Consider the following 17219-nt stretch of genomic DNA (forward strand, 5'->3'; position numbering starts at 1 on the left):
TACGGACTTAATTCAGATCCAGTTATACTCCTAATTTGTATATTGTGAAAGGAACTAATATTATTCACATTGATATCCCCTTAAAATATTTTTTGAATGTGTAAGTCTATGAGCATTACACAGAAAGAATTATCACAATTTTTGAATAGTTATAAATCTTTATTGGTTCTCAGCCTTAATTCTTCTTGCCTAGTTTCTTTATAAACAACACTTAAAATTACAAAAGTAGACTCTATAGTCCTGTGCTTAAAGTATCTCATTTGTTTTCAGAAACGCTGTAGTGAATTCCGGGATCGTGCAAAGAATGGAACACTTTTCTGTACCAGAGAAAATGACCCTATCCGTGGTCTAGACGGCAAAACACATGGCAACTTGTGTTCCATGTGCCAAGCTTTCTTGTGAGTACCGAGTTTTTGAGATGTCAAAGAAAGAGGACACCTTACACATGGCCTAATAAAATTAACATATTTCATACTAGGAAATCTGGAGCAAAGTAAGAAAAGTTGAATGAGTTATAGGGAGAAGGTTAATAATAAAGGGCGGGAAGTAAGTATAGAAGTCACTTTCTTTAAGATGCCTTATTTTCTGTCACTTTCTGTCTGTTAGCACTGGAAACGTGTGACAAACATGAACTTACATAGATATTATTTATCTTTCATGCTGAAGTTTCATATGTGAACCCATGTGAGTAGTTTATAGGCATCTTCTACAAGGATGAGGGTCCAATACTAGCATTTAACACATAGTTGAACAGAGTCAAGTGGTCCACAAATAACATAAACTCCTATAAAACTACCTTAAATGGTAGTCTGACATTTCTTAGTAAGTTACATCTAAAGACTGTCATTCACTGTTTAGAGCACCACTCATGTCATTTGGTTGAAATAGCTTAAGTATTTGACTACATTTGGAGTATGAAAATATTTTTATTGATAACTGTATATGTTTTAAATATCATCAGTTAACCATATGCAATACAATTCCATTGTACAAAGCATATTCAGGTACCTTTGCTTCACCACCACAGGGAGTCCTTGACTTATCATCTGTCTCCTCTGAAAACCAGGAGGATGTGTAGTGGGCTGTTTTAAGGCCATTTTTCAGCCTCTAGGTTTAATGTCACCATGATTCCAGTTTTGATAATTTCTTTGTGGACTTTGATAAACTTTTCCTTAGCATAGACAAGAAAAACAAACTATAGAAAGCAATTTTCCAGATAGTTTTCTTTCGATGTGAGGTGGAAACTTTGAAGATGTTGTGGGATCATACCATACTAATAGCCGTTTGTTACTTCTCATTGACGTGTAGCAATAAAGAGATAAAAATATTCATCCCTAAACTAAGAAGGGAGAACAGGTCAGCAATACAGTCAGGGGCAGAAATCAGTGGATCTTTTTATTTTCTTCTTCATTCAGTGAAGCAGAAGCAGAAGAAGAGAAGGCTGAAGCCGACAAAAGGAGCAAAAGGGGATCTGAAAAGTCACCTTCATATGCGGTGAGTGGAACCCATCCATCAATCCCATTTTTCATTTTAACTGAACAGGTCTAACAGAGCCTGGCAGAAAGCCTCAACTCTTCAGTCTGGAAGGGCATTGAGTTGAAAGACAAGTGATACTGATAGGATCTTACTGTCAATAAAAGAACTTAGTGGAGTATGAAAAACTGTGCCCTTCTGATTTCTTCACTTATAGATGTTATTAGCCATTACAAACTACTTTCCAAGGAATCATTACATCTCTGGACTATGAGCTAATATGAACTCTAGCCTGCATAATGCCATTCTTCTTAAAACCCATACTTAGGGGCCAGGGAGATGGACTGAACAGGAAAATGTGCCAGGTGCCAAGGCTGACAACCTGAGTTTTTTGTGGGGTACTTAAATATGATTGATGTCCCTGGAACCTGCATTTATTAAAAATTTGGAAGTGGGGGTTTCTAGTCCCAGCACTCTTACTCTGAGAGGGAGGCTGTGCTAGGAGAATCACTCAGAAACTCATGGGCCAGTTAGTCTGGAGTGCTCAGTGCTGCAATGGAAACAAGAGAGAACTGCCTTAAGAAGGCAGACTACGCGAACCAACTCCGGAAATTTATCTTTGACCTCTGAGCCTGTTTTCAATCAGACAAAAAGACACACACAAACATACCCACACACATACATCAACAAACAAAACAAAATCCTAAAACCCCACACATAGCTCATCAACTGCAGGATATCTTAAAATCTCCTGATCTCCTTTCAAGTTTTATCACTTACAAACAGTCAGGCTTTTCTTCAAAGTTTAGAACTATTCTAGGACAATTCAGAAACTTCTGTGATCTAACTGACCTATGTTCAATACCTCCATTTTCCTTCCTTCATTTCACAGGAGCTTTGCAGTACATACCGCAAGTCCAGGAAGAACGGGCAACTTTATTGCACCAAAGAGAATGACCCCGTCAAAGGCCCAGATGGCAAAATGCATGGCAACACCTGCTCCATGTGCCAAGCCTTTTTGTGAGTGAAGCAGGACCATGGGGCTTGTGAGGGATAGGAGCATGGCAACTACCATAGGAAGGTTTTGTTTTCTTGTTCTTAAGTGTAGATAATAATTCACTTTCTTTTTGAACACTCATTTTTTAGAGCCACATTTAAATGGATTAAAAGACAAAAAAAAGAGCACTAAACACAAATAGAAAACTTTTTGGATTACTTTAGATTATAATTATTGTGATATAATAGTTGAAAAATACTCAACACACACACGCGCACACACACACACATACACACACACAGAAGTGATACATGATCTCACTTATATGTGGAGTCTCAAAATGTCACACTCAAGAAGCAGGCAGTAGAAAGGGAGAAGCATGGGCAAGAAGACTGAGGGGACATAGATCAAAAGGCATAGTCAGCTGAAAAGAAGCAGTTTTTTTACATTCACTTGATAGTTAATAACAAATATTTCAAAACTGCTAAATGATTAAATTTCAAATGTTCTCACCACCAAAATGGTGTGAGGTTATTAACCTAATTCAATCATTTCAGATGTACAAATAAATAAAAAAATCACATTGTACCCCTTAAATGCATACAATTATCAATTAGAAAAAAGTTTAAAAGATACCAAATGATTTCTTCAGTGACATTTTAGCAATAACTTAGAATCTTTCACCCAAAGAAAATAATGTTCTATAATAGACTTATTGCTTTTAGTTTATAGAAAAATCACTACCTAAAATACAAAAGTGGATGAGGTAACATATAGTCTGTCATTGTCATTCATGGGAACTTTTTTTTTTTAGTTTTTCCAGCCTTGGTATTTCTTTCTCTACTTATTCTTTTTTTTTTTTTTTTGAGATGGGGTCTCCCTGTAGCCCCAGCTGTCCTGGAACTCACTATGTAGACCAAGCTGGCCTTGAACTCACAGAGATCTGCCTGCCTCTGCCTCTGGAGTGCTGGGATTAAAGGTGCACGCCACTATGCCTGGCTTCTCTTTCTACTTATTCTATATGAACTTGAGCAACTAAAGTAGAAGAGATGGCTGTAGAGAGGAAGTTTGGGGGTCAACATGAAGAATGCATTTGTAGCAGATAGAAAGATTCAAGAATGGTGGCTTTTATGTGTATGAGTTGACTGTCCACTTGTGGGGGATTTAAATATGATTTTACAATAGGTGAAATTATACAGCTTCTCTAACATGAGTGTATAATTCTCATGAACTCTCTTAATTTTTTAGCAAAATGCTACCTGAGTTTATTTTCTGTGTCTCCAAACTGATGTAATTTTTCAATTTTCTTTGACAACTATGTCATTCAGGAGAATTCTCCACTAGATCTGAGCCTGGGAACACTAAAAATCTTTTAGATAGAAAATTAATTTGATGATGCTCACTCTTTTCTAATTTTAAAATCATTTTAATTTGATTGATGATCAAATCTTATGTTGATTAGAGTACATTAAGTAATTTCCACAAATTATGAAATTTTGAATGAATTATTTGTGTCACATATCCCTTAATCACGATATAGACACAGACCACTAAGCTTGATTTATACCACTGTTATTCAGAAAATATAGTTTTACCACTGTTTTCATTTCTGTCATAGCAAGTTTTTTGAACGTTCATTTATAATGATGACAATAATGATGGTATTAACTCCTTTTATCACTTATAATGGTCACTTTGCTATGACCAAGCATAAATCTTAATTTCATGTAATGTCATGTAATGAACCTGCATAATATCTCTAACATTTCTATGAGAAAGGAATTCTCTTTTGCTTTACCTATTCCCATCACCAATTAAAATAAAGACACCGAGAGATACAATACATAATGAGACAATTCATGTTTTCCGTGCAGTGTTTGATCTGGATTATTTCCTCTAAACCCAGTTCTGCCTCACAGAACTCAAATTTTACCCCTTTGATCACATGATCAAAGAAGAACTAGAATGAGGAAATATGAAATGTCCTTACAGGACATAGGCTGGGAAGTAAAGAAGAATTACTTATTGAAAGACCTCCTCTTTCATACCAAGTTTTTGAGACAACTGAAGAATTTCAGTTTATTATAATAAAATGACAGGTTTTGATGTGTAAGCCTTTGGGGTGGCTTGAGAATAGTCATAGCACTGAATGATGATGAGCCTATGGACGTCAAGGAACTACTCTACTGGGTTAAGGTTGCTTCCTCACACTTTTTCCTTTCCTTTTCCTTATAGCATTCAAGAAGACAAAGCAAGAGCAAAGACTAAAAGAGAAGCTGTAAAGGTATTTTTCTCAGACTATGAGCCTGTGCTCTGACCTTTCTGTTATACAGTTAACAATCTAGTTATCTCATTAGCAGTTAGCATAAATACTTGTTTGAATTTCATGCCTGACAGGAACAAACAAAACTTTGAACCTTGGCCCACACCCCTAGTTCCAGCTATTCAGGAGGCTGAGGGAGAAGGTGAAAGTGGGAAAGAAGGAAGGTGGAGAGGTGAAGGAGAGAAAGAGAGAGAGAGAGGAATAACTTTTAATTTGAAAAAGTACTAAATTTATTTCATTATTACTCTAATTTTGAGGCTCATATAATGAAAAAAATTGGAGAGCTAACTCTGTGAGAGGTTTTCCATGTATTTGGCTTTTGTTAGATTTCTTTTGTTAGGCACAGATTGTCAATATTAGCTTGTGCAGGTCATTAATGTTAATTTACATCATTAGTACTGCTAGAACTACAAATGGACAGTACAAGATTCCAACAACACCAGTTTACAAAAACATCACGTGAACTGTCATATTTGACTTCTGTCACTACCCTGCTCAGGGAAAGGTACTGGCTTTCTTCACCCCAGTGACCAATGTTAAGCTAAGCTTCCTTCGAATTTCCAATCATTCTTAGTCTGCCTTCTTTGTTTATACTCTATTTTTTTTAATTTTTTAAAATTATTCATTTAATGACCATATAATTAGAAGAAGCATTTCATTACAACAGCATTGACATATTCAATAACAATTTCCAGAGGTAAGATGCATCTCTTTCAAAATTGGCTGTATACAATATTGTACTCCGTATAACCTCTATAAGACATAAAATTAAATGAGGTTTTAAACTTTAAAAAAGATTTCCATTTCATTATTAAAATACAGTTTCATACAGAAAAATTTATTTTTAATACAATTGACACTACGATGCACATGTGTTTCTAATCTCTATATATCTGGTTATTACTAGTCACAGTCGGTTACTTTCTGAACTCCTTGGCATCTGACAATGGATATACCCCCACTTCCCAGGTAGCACCCTCCCATAGCCTCCCTTCTCCCACTAGAGCCCTTATATTCTGATATCCCTGCTACCGTCTGCTGTATTGCCAGCACCCCCAGCCATTCCCCACTACTTGCCCCTCTGATGAATCTAGTCAGCCTATCTAGAAGTTTTTGTTTTAGGAGGGTCAGCTGTTCTTCATCTAGCGGTAATCAGTTGTCTACAGTCCTTTGGATAAGATTGGGGCCTGCTGCTCATTTTCCCAGTTCTATGCTGGGTTACTATCTGGGAATCCTTTTGGCCACCCTGGGCATCAACTCAAAAGAAGGTATAGCTTGTCTGGCATTGTTGCTTGTTGTGTAGCCTTTAGATATACATATGGACTCTTATGAAATTATGTTGGCCCATTTAATCTTTGGTTATACTTTCCTTTTGGGTGTTTAAGGCCATACAGTTGGTACAGATAAAACCAATTTATTTTTACTCTTAAGGTCATTTGAGGACCTGTTCCTCAGGGATCACATGGGCTCGGGAGGAGGCCCTGGTTCCTTTCTTTTACCAGTTCGACCTATGTGAAGATAAGTCAAAGGTTCTGCTTGACCACTGTTGGCTTCGCTTGGAAGCATGGAGGAAATGATTCCTCTGTGTTGACCCTCCATTTTATAGACTGGACACTGGTTCAAGTTCATCTGGTGGATCTCCTCGACCTCCTTGATCAAGAGGACAGGTGACCCACTACCATTATAGGACATTTTGAGAGATGCTCATAGTCCCCTGGAACTAGTCGACCTAGGAGGGCAAGGAGCAAAAACTGTCCTTTATGTCCCTCTGACCAAATTATTATAGACCTCAAAGTATGTTATCTAACCAAAGAAGGTTAGTTCCACCAGTCTGGTATTTTTAATTACTGTGTGTCATGTAGATAAATTTTGGGCAAAGATCAGTTTTTCTCAGAGAAACCTTACCTAGACATATATATCTTGATCTGCTATGTGTAATTTGTCAGTAGGTTGTAGGAGTAATATGGTTCCCTCTAGTTTTTGTTATTAGCTAGGCATTGTTTCTCTCTTGTAATGTCTCATCCCTCTGTCATGGTTTTCCCACTTAAGGTGACCCCACTCCCCCCCCTTTCTTCCTTACTAATACCCTTGCTCCTATGATCCTACCTCTGTTGAGCTCCTTCTTTCCCTTCATCCCCTAGTTTCCTTCACCCACTCCCTTATGCTAACCCAATTCTGATCCATATCACACTTATTAAGGCCTGTTTCCTACTGTTCTTCTCTTTCATGTTCTTTCTTTTTCTTTACCTCCCTGTTTCCTTTCCATTATTTCCTGTTTCCATTTTCCTGGTTTCTGTAGCTATGTCTGGTTGCATACTTATTTATCAGAGTCTGGTTCTAGGATCCACATATGAGGGAGAACTTTTAGATAGCAAAGTCAAATCTGTCTGTGTATAAACTGTGGTTTACAATCACATACCATATACCAGATTTACCCTATTTATTGTATTTTTAAATCCTATAAATGTATCAAATAAATCATTTCTGGAAAGTTGACATAGTTTAAAATTTTACCCTCAAACTGACTCATTAATAAAAATAAATAACTAGGGGCTGTAGAGATTTCTTAGTGGTTCAGAGCACTGGCTGCTCTTGCAGAGGACACAGGTTCAGTTCCCAGCACCCACATGGCAGCTAACAACTGTCTGTAATCCTAGTTACATGGCACCCTCCTCTGGTCTCTGGGTACTGTACACACATGGTGTAGCTACATACATGCAGGTAAACACTCATGCACAAAATAAAAATCATTCAATAAGTAAGTGTTTTTGTTAGTTGAAATAATCTCATTAGTAATTTAGATTTGAAAAAAATGGTTCACCCACCACTTTTTTTTTTTTTTTTTTTTTGAGACAGGGTTCCCTATAGCCCCAGCTGGCCTGGAACTCACTATGTAAACCAGGCTGGCCTTGAACTCACAGAGATCCACCTGCCTCTGTCTCTGTTGGGATTTGGTGAGGACACATTATTTTTGTTTTATATATTATTTGTGTTTTTTGTTCTGTCTGGGCATATTGATTTCTTTTGTTCTGGTATGAAACTCAAGCCTGCCTGTGTTGATTTGAGGTTTGATTCTGTTTATAATGTTGATGTAGCTTAGTTGTTTTCTGGTCTGATATGAATCATTAGCTGGTCTGGGTTTCAAGATTCTCTATTCTGAGTTATTTTATTGGAGGGACCAGATGAATCCAAGCAATCTAGTCAAGAGACCTCCAGGAAGGTGAAAGAATATAGCTCAAAGCTGAGGTGATGGTATAGGCTGGGCCTGTTCTAACTAGCTAAGCAAAGGAGGTGTGATCCCTGGAGCCAAGGGACAGGGGCTGATCTTCATAGCAGGGGAGTAGTGACCCTGCATGAGAAGATCAGGCTATCTCTCCCAGCTGGTCAGGCACTCTCTGGCAGCCTTGGAGGGACAGGGCCAAGACCCAAAGAGAGACAATGGGGACAGGATAGGCTGTTTCTTACTAACTAGCAGAGAAGGTTCAAGTTCCAAAACAGTGGGAGTGGAGATGGTTCCAAAATGGGAATAAACATGATGGGGGATTTGGTAACTCACCCCAGCTAGTGAGGGGCTCTCTGGTAGCCTCAGCTCATTTCTCTTTATACTTGTGAAATATTCCACTGTACATATGAACCCTTTATAGGCACTTTATACTTAGTTATTTATTGCAACATTATCATCTTTCTTTCGACTTTTGCTACATTATTTATTACCCACAATAGGCAAAGACACAGGAAAAGTAGTAACAGTGCTAGAAATATATATTCTTTATTTTCCAGGAAAGCTGTAATGAATTCCGGGACCAAGCAAAGGATGGAATCCTCATGTGCACCAGGGAGAATGCTCCTGTTGTTGGCCCAGATGGCAAAATGCATACAAACAAGTGTGCCATGTGTGCAGCTGTGTTGTAAGTATCTCACCTCTGCCACTGAATTCTTTCTTGTTATTCATCCCTGGGTCTGAGAATCTTCATATAAACATGCATGTATACCATAGGCTGTACTCTAGAAAAATCTAAAAAGCAGATGGACATGATATTAAGTAGTATTGAAAACTAGAATGGTGTTATTTTCTGTTTGCTTATCTTTCTAACTTCTAATTATGTCAAATGGACAGACTCATCTTAATTTAAATGTTTTTAAAAACACTTGACATACTTTGTTTTTAACAATGAGAAGGGGCAAGTCTCCTGATCTGGATCACATGCTGGTTTTTGCCTCCCTCCTACCTCTGACATGTGGTAATTCTATGGATATATTCAGATATGCATTAAAGGAAAATAAGTAGGATGGAGAGGTGTGATGCTACATGAAGACTGTTAAATTCCCTGAACTAGAAATAGAATGGTCAGCACTGTATTTATCCTTTAGGGACAGGATTACTCTATGTAGGTGAAAGGCATGCTTTGCTAGGTGCCTACTGTAGAGTAAAACCCCTAATAGGCAGGCCACGAACTAAAATACCCAAGCCACTAAGGGTCTTGTAGGGCTTTCTTTGCCATGTGGTATGGGTAAACTTGTCAGAGTTCAATCGTGTAAGACAATTAAGAAGTTGTGTTATTCACATTTCATAATGCAACCAGGAGTCCGGTCTGCAACTGTTTAGCAGCTAACACTGTTAAGTTGATCATAAGCTTGATCCTTTTTTGAGAGTTACCCTAAAATATATGCTAAAAATCGCCTATAAGTTATATCTGTTTAAAACACAAAGTTGTTGATTATCTCCGCTTTTCACACCTCAGCTTGCTCCATCCTTAAGTATGTGCATATGGTTACTTTAAAAGCTTGATTGAGAATAAGTAGGGCAATTGGATAAGGAATGGTCTAAGACTTAGGAATGACATTTTTTTCTCATTTGTTCAATTTGATGGTGCCATGTTGATGACCAGATGTGGTAAATTCTAAGACTTTATGAGTTTGGACATGCTATATGTCAGTAGAAAACTGCAAGAATAAAGCTGCACGGGTTGGTGCACACCTGTAATCTCAGCACTTTGGAGGCTAGGGCAAGAAGCTCATGGGCTTCAGAGCAGCATGGGCTACATGACAAGACACTGTCTCAAACAAACAAAAAACAAAGAACAAAGAAAAACCTAGAATATTTTAGGCTTGTGGTTGACAGCAAAAAGTTACTGAATCTTACTGGGCCTCTATCATGACTGAAACCTAAAATTTGAATTGTAATGTGAGCAATAGCTCTGTTAAAATACTTAAAGTTTTATTTCATGGTGAACCGTTATGTTTTGATGGGCCCATCATCTCACTCGACATTACTCCTTGCTTCCATCATTGATATAGGGCTACCTTGTGTAGGAAAAGTTTCACATTTTAGAAAAAAAAAAGACAATTGTGACTTCTTATAGTTTGAAGTCACTCTACTACAAAAAAAAAAAAATTCCTGAAGGCCTAATACTGCTAAAATGTATAGTATGCTATTGTCATTATTTTTTAAATGGAGAATATAGACTACTTTCTTTGCATAGTGACCAAAGTATTAACACCTCTTGGATCTATACATTTGTCCTGAAGACTTTTTTTTCATTTATTTTTGTCATTATTGTGTGTGTATATGGGGGGGTGGTATGTGTGTGGTGTACACATGTATATGATGCGTATTCATGTGTATGTGAGAGCATGCCAAGGTGCACGTGTGGAGCTCAGAGGAAAACTTCCAAGAGTCATTTGTCTCCTTCCACTGTGTTTCCCAGCATTCAAACTCAGGTCATTAGGCTTGTGCAGCAAGTGCTTTTACCTGCTGAGCTATCAAATTTGTGGGGAAGCAGTCCACTTCCTTCTGTAAACCTATCCATGTAATTGTAGAGTTGGCTTAGCTTGTGCCTTCTCTTGCAGCCAACTGGAAGAAGAAGAAAAGAAAAAGAACCATGAGGAAGAGAAGGAAAGAGTTGAGACAGAGAAGGTGAAGAGAGAAACAGTACAGGTAGCTGCTTCAGCTCATCAGAGCCGCATGCATGCTTATGCTCACTCATCAGTCTCCCTGTGCGATCTCAAGCCCCATCATCCTTAGTGACTTTGCAGGGTGGGGAAATGCATTTGAATACCCATGTCTAAGAAATCTTCCTAGTAACTTTATTTATCCTTATTTCATTTGTTATAATCTGTACCATGGATGTCAAGCTTTTATATAGTCCGTGTCTCTCTCTCTTTTTTTTTTTTTAATTTGGAAGATCTCATTTTCTCATTTGTGTGTATGGTGGTGGTAGTGTGTGTGTGTGTGTTTGTGTGTGTGTGTTTGTGTGTGTGTGTGTGTGTGCATGCACACATGCACATGTGACAGATTCACATGAATTTGTGAGTATGCATGTCTGTGCATGTAGAATTGTCAGCAGGACGTCTTCACTTTCTGCTTTATTGTCTAGGGACAGAGTCTCTCCCTGAACTAGAAGGTTGCCATTTCAGCTAGGTAGTCTGACTTGCTTAAGAATTCTGGGAATCTGCCTGTCACTGCCCCTCAATGCTGGGGCTATTGGCATATACAGTGATGCCTGGCATTTTACATGACTCCTTAGGGATTCAAACTGGCTATTATTCTGCATACTACAAATTACCGATCTGAGATAATGTTATGATTTTTTGTGTCTCTAATTGTTCCTAACTCAGAATAATATTTTAATGGAAGATTCCCTAATCATTCTAATAGTGATATTATGTTCCAAATAATATGTTACTTAAACCTATGTACAGAATATCAGCTGAAATTGATATCCTGCCTCACCATTTGTGAACATCCATGATATTTTGTTGTAAGACATCCCAGTCTCCTTAGGGGACACTTCGGGGAAGGTTTCCAGTGTTTACTTTTCTGGCTCTCAAATCTTCCTTCATTTGACAGGAGCTATGCAGTACATTCCGTCCCCATGTGAGGAAGGGCCAGCTCGCCTGCAGCACAGAGACTGATGACCCCATCAAGGGGCTAGACGGGAAAATCTATGGAAACATCTGCTCCATGTGTGAGGCCTTCTTGTGAGTACAGCTGCAGACAATGCTGTGTAGGGACAACTTGAGGGCTTGCTCCAGTCAAACAAGGAAGCCTGTCTTTCTTTGCACAGAATTTGGGGATGTATTATCATAAATTTATACAAAGGCATAATCATTAAATGATACCAAGACAAAAGTCTGATAATACGCAATCACTATCCTAGTCACTTTCTGGGAAGAAAGATAGTATCCCAGTTCACCAAAAAATATGGTGGGAAACATATTTACTGGTTTGCTATGGAACTTCTTTCTTGTTTTTTAAGTGATGTTTAAAAGCAAAGCAGGAACAATGATACAGAGAACAGTATTCATTTGCTTTATGTTCCCAAGATAAGCTGCTGAGGTACAGAAGTAATGGAAGAGTTCTACCTAGAGAGATTTTCCCTTATTGATAAAATGATTCTTGCCCCTCCCTCTTTTGCAGCCAGCAAGAAGCAAAGGAAAATGCAACTGGTTCCAGAACAAAGGCTAAAAGAGACATTAAAAAGGTAGGTATCCTGGAATGTTCAAACTACAGTGAAAGGGTAAAGTTTTGACATTTTGCTGTAAATATCACTCATGGAATTTTTGAAGGCCCTAGATGTGAAGGACCATGGGGGCATTTTGTACAGAATTTGGCAAAGTTATTTTTTATTTGTATTTTTTATTAGCTTACAGAATAATAGACTTTCATATGACTTTATCACACACCCTTAGTTTTGGTTAATGCTCCTGCCATGAAGTCCTTTCTTTAAGAGCTCGTAGTAGATTATTTCAGTTTTGTGGCTGTACAAGTCACTGCGACCACTATCAGCTCTGCAGTTGTACATACAAAACCAGCTATACATTAAACAAACACATTGGCATGGCTATATTCTCTTAGATCTTTAATCATAAAGATCAGTGAGGACAGGAGGAATATTATTCACAGAACACAGGTCCAGATATGCTTCATTCTCAGTTAGTAAAATGAAAATTTAAATACAAAGGGAAGAAAGAACTTGATTACAAAATTAGTGATGTATTGGTATCAGGACCCATATGTTCATACTTCAAAGTTCTTACATAAAAACATGGATCCAGCATTCTTCCTAACACACTTTTGCTTTACTTTTGATTTTTTTTCTGAATGTCAACCTATAGGGGAAAATTTTTTTTTAAATAAAGCATCATTCAGAAATATATTTTGAGTTCAAAATGACTAACTCCAACAGACTGTTGTCATTTTTCTGTACCCAACAAAGGCTTTTATAGCATACACACAAACAGCCACACACAGCCACACATAGCCCCCACCCCACACACACACAGATCTCTGAAGAAGCATTGTATTTTGAAGCTGTAAGATTGCTTGCTTCTACTTGTCTTTCATGCAAGTGTGAATCTGAATTTTAAAACAATGTGAGTGGCTTAACTTTTCAATGTCTTCAAAGTAAAGTTCTTCAGTATGACACAATTTCCAACATTGTATTGGCCACAATAGAAAAATACTTACCAATCTCATATTTCTTTTGCAAAAATTATGAGCAGTGTAGGGGTCTGGCAGTGAGTCCAGAGGCAGAAGTAGGATGGGAGATTTACACTGTCATTATTATTTAATTTCAGTTTGTCTGAAGAATGGAGGAGAAAAAAAATCAACCCTAATTGTTAACCAGTATTTAGGTCATAAGTGATTTGCTTATTCTGTCTCAGCTCCATTCTAGAGCTAACATATACCAGTATTTTCTAGATTCTAACCACCAGGATTTATGAACATATGTTGAATACTTAAAGCATAGTGATCATTAGTTTAATAATGAAGAATGGACATTCATTTCCATTTTATAGATGAGGTTATTGAACCACAGATTGGCAAGAGCCCTCACTCAAAGTTGCTTGGCAGCAAAATTAGAACTTAAGAAATTGACATAGCCATGAGCATGGTCGTGTTTGCTGGGCCATACTTAGGACTTTATTTTAAATTCTTTAGGAAAGGAGGAGAATCCAGAGAACAAGATCATATTGAAATAATGTCACAAATAGAAAAACTGAAATATCTGAGTATATCTGGCTCTTGAAAGAGAATATTGAGAGGCAGAGGAGAAAGCCAAGCTGTGTCTAAATATCCGAGGGAATCTAATTTGGAAGAACATTTTTCTTGACTTTTCTAAAGGACATACGATATTTCATCTTCACTTATTGGTCTCCAGGACCATATGTGCTATTTTCAGAATAGAGATGGGACATAAATCCCTGAGTAAGGACTGTGTCCATTTCTCAGAAAAATCCAGCCTGACAACCTGAGTTTGATCTCTAGAATTCATATAGTAGAAGAGAAAAACTGATAACTGCAAGTAGTCCTCTGACCTCCATTCATGAGCAGTGGCTTGTTCATAAAACCACACACACACACACACACACACACACACACAATCTAAATAAATGTAAAAAATATATAAAAGCAAATCTAGAGATTCTAAGGTGTTTGACTGCAGGCTCATTCTGGATAAGGGGGTCTCAATTCCAATGTAAAAACATGCCAACCCATTTCCATTCCCCATGTGCTTAGTAGGAAACGAATAACACAATTATCACAGGCAGGAAAAATGCATAAGCCAGTTTTTATTCTCTTTTCCTGTCTCAGAAAGTGTTTAATAGGAACTCAAAAAAGCAATAGTGAAGATAATATTTAAACTCTTGCCTTTTCTTCTTTTAGGTTAACTGCAGTGAATTTAGGAGTCTTTTGGAAGATGGAGAACTTTTCTGCACAAGAGAAAATGATCCTGTGCGGGGCCCAGATGGCAAGACCCATGGTAACAAGTGTGCCATGTGCAAGGCCGTCTTGTAAGTACAAAAGCACATGAATGAGGTTCCTATTGTGAATCTGGGGAGCCAGAGAAGCAAAAGCCAGGCAGATTTACATACATAATGTTACACGTATATATGACTTTGACACATTTCAAAAGCTATTGATTATGTTTAAGTGAATCTTCCTTCATCATATCCAAATTCATAGTTATAGAAATAGACAGTACACTACTAGATTCTTGTGTTTTCCATTAGACCTTCCAGTGGATGACCACATCTTTCTTGATTAGAATTTTGAATTCGTTATCAAAACGATCTTTTCTATAGTTTATCTTGGAATTCCAGTTGAGAAGAAAGTACACAGATTTTGCCATTCTACATTGTAATTGTGGTTTCTAAAAACAGCATATATTAGGAAATGAACATACATAGTTGCTCACCTAACATTTGGAAGTACATCTAATATTTAAAGTTATTCAAAAGCAATGGATACCTACAACACACACTGTGTACAATGATTACACAAAGATGAATGAGACACTCCTCTCAAAAATCATGTAATACAGAGTGTCATAAGCTTTTGAAATTTGCAACCCCTTTTTCCTAAGAAAATTTTATTACAAACCCAGGAATATAAATATTTGTATGCTGGAGCAGCTCCGTATCTGTCCACCCAGCCCCTTCCTTAGCATTGAGTCCCTTGGGCCTCTGCTGGAGGGGTGGAGAGCCGTCGCTCCCTTAGGTCCGGGTGCCCCCACCTCCCCAATGCCCCACATCCCCTGCTTGGTGCTTCTGGACCTCTCCTGGACGAAAGGGACCACCAGCCCCACCCTGCAGAGCCACAGGATGCCTTGGGAACAGTAAGAAAAGACAAGGAAAACACACCATGCGAAGGTAACAAAAAGATGGAGAAGCAGCTGCAGAACAAGAAGGTGTACCGCCTGCTGCTGGAGAATCTGGTAAAAGCACTACCGGGAAGCATATAAGGATCCTGCATGCTAGTGGGTTTCTCAGAGAGGGCAGCAAAGAGAACCCACAGGCTGTAAGGGCAGAACATCAGAAAACAACCTGAAGGAGGCCATTGAAACCACTGAGGTGACCATGCAACCTGGTGCACCCTGTGTGATAAAAGGTCAGGTCTGGGGGCTGGAGAGATGGCTCAGCAGTTAAGAACGCTGGTTGTTCTCACAGAAGACCTGGGTTCGAATCTCAGCACCCACAGGGCAGCTAACAACTGTCCGTAACTCCAGTTCCAGGGGATCCGACAGCATCTTCTGTCCTCCGCGGGCATTGCAGGACATGGGTGCACTTACCTACATGCAGATAATACAAGCATACACATAAAATAACAAAAATTTTTAAAAAATAGTGTTTCTAAGAAAATGGAAATTACTAATTTAACCTAAGACTCTTCTGTGAGGAGGGAAAAGCAGAGAGCCTGTTCCGTTTCAGTGATAAGAGGTAAAACTGCTGTGCTCCTTCTCTCTTCATAAATAAGTTAGAATATTAAAAATCAGTTAGAATCCAATGAAACAGTGCACAACCTCGTATAATACTTGTAATAAATAAAATATTTTTTTAAAAAGGTCGAGTCTGGACTTTGACTTCCCACCTGAATTCTGGGAGCATGCCAAGGCTCTGTGGGGCAGTGTGCCCGTTATGAGCGCCCCAGTGAGTATCAGCTCATTGACTGCGCCCAGTACTTTCTGGATCAGATTGATGTCATCAAGCAGGCCAACAACCTGCCAAGATACCTGGACCTGCTTTGCTGGCGAGTTCTGACCTCTGGAATCTTTGAGACCTAGTTCCAGGTGGACAAAGTCCACTTCCACGTGTTAGATGTGAGGTGCCAGCTAGATGAACACTATAGGCTGATTCAGTGCGTCAGTGATGTGACTGCCATCATCTTCGTGTTGCCTAGCAGCAGCTAGAACGCAGTCATCGGGAGGACAGCCAGACCTACTGCCAGTAGGAGGCTCTGACCTCCTCATGAACATCTGGAACAACAAATGACTGTGCACCATATCTGTGAATCTTTTACTCAACAAGCATGATCTGTTTGCTGAGCAAGCCCTCGCTGGAAAATCAGAGTAGAGGACTACTTTCCAGGTTCACTCGTTACACTACTCCTGAGGATGCGACTCCCGGGGCTGGAGAGGACGCACGCTTGACCAGGGAAAGTACTTCAAACTGCCTTCCGATGTGTTTCTGAGAATCAGCATTGCTGGTGGAGATGGGCGCCCGCCACTTGTTACACTGTGGACACTGAGGACATCCAAGACTGCCGTGACATCATCACCCAGTGCATGCACCGTCGTCCTACCAGCTGCTCTAAGAAGGGAACACGCCAATTTAATCAAAGCCTTAAGCACAATTAATTAGAAGTGAACATAATTATACAAGCAATTGATCACCCACCGTAGGACATAATTACAACCTCTCCTTTCCCCTAGGTTGTTTTGAAAAATGATCCTTTTCCCTTCAGCTTGCTAAAATGTTCCAAACTTGGTAAGTTTAAGATGGTCAAGAAGATAAAGAAAAAAGTCACAAAAATTCCCTCTTTCAGTAAATAAAATAAAAGCAGCAACAAACAGAAATAATTGAATGAAACAAATGAAATAAAAATAAAATACATATGTTGTGCATTAAAAAATTAAATGTGAA

The 17219-nt window shown here is 38.6% G+C and overlaps 1 protein-coding gene and 1 pseudogene across 1 annotated transcript in view; both read left to right on the plus strand.

The window, feature by feature from the left end:
* Positions 1–17219, plus strand: part of Spink5 (serine peptidase inhibitor, Kazal type 5) — a 70163-nt gene that overhangs the window by 31871 nt on the left and 21073 nt on the right. The window contains exons 11-19 of the mRNA XM_008825284.2: positions 271–398; positions 1416–1494; positions 2366–2493; positions 4706–4754; positions 8574–8701; positions 10644–10731; positions 11644–11774; positions 12214–12277; positions 14464–14591. Coding sequence (XP_008823506.2) covers positions 271–398; positions 1416–1494; positions 2366–2493; positions 4706–4754; positions 8574–8701; positions 10644–10731; positions 11644–11774; positions 12214–12277; positions 14464–14591 — 923 coding nt within the window. The remainder of the gene's footprint in view (positions 1–270; positions 399–1415; positions 1495–2365; positions 2494–4705; positions 4755–8573; positions 8702–10643; positions 10732–11643; positions 11775–12213; positions 12278–14463; positions 14592–17219) is intronic.
* LOC115068793 lies at positions 15461–17105 on the plus strand (annotated as a pseudogene).

Source organism: Nannospalax galili, unplaced genomic scaffold (assembly GCF_000622305.1).
Source record: "Nannospalax galili isolate Female #2095 unplaced genomic scaffold, S.galili_v1.0 scaffold128, whole genome shotgun sequence".
Lineage (NCBI taxonomy): Eukaryota > Metazoa > Chordata > Mammalia > Rodentia > Spalacidae > Nannospalax > Nannospalax galili.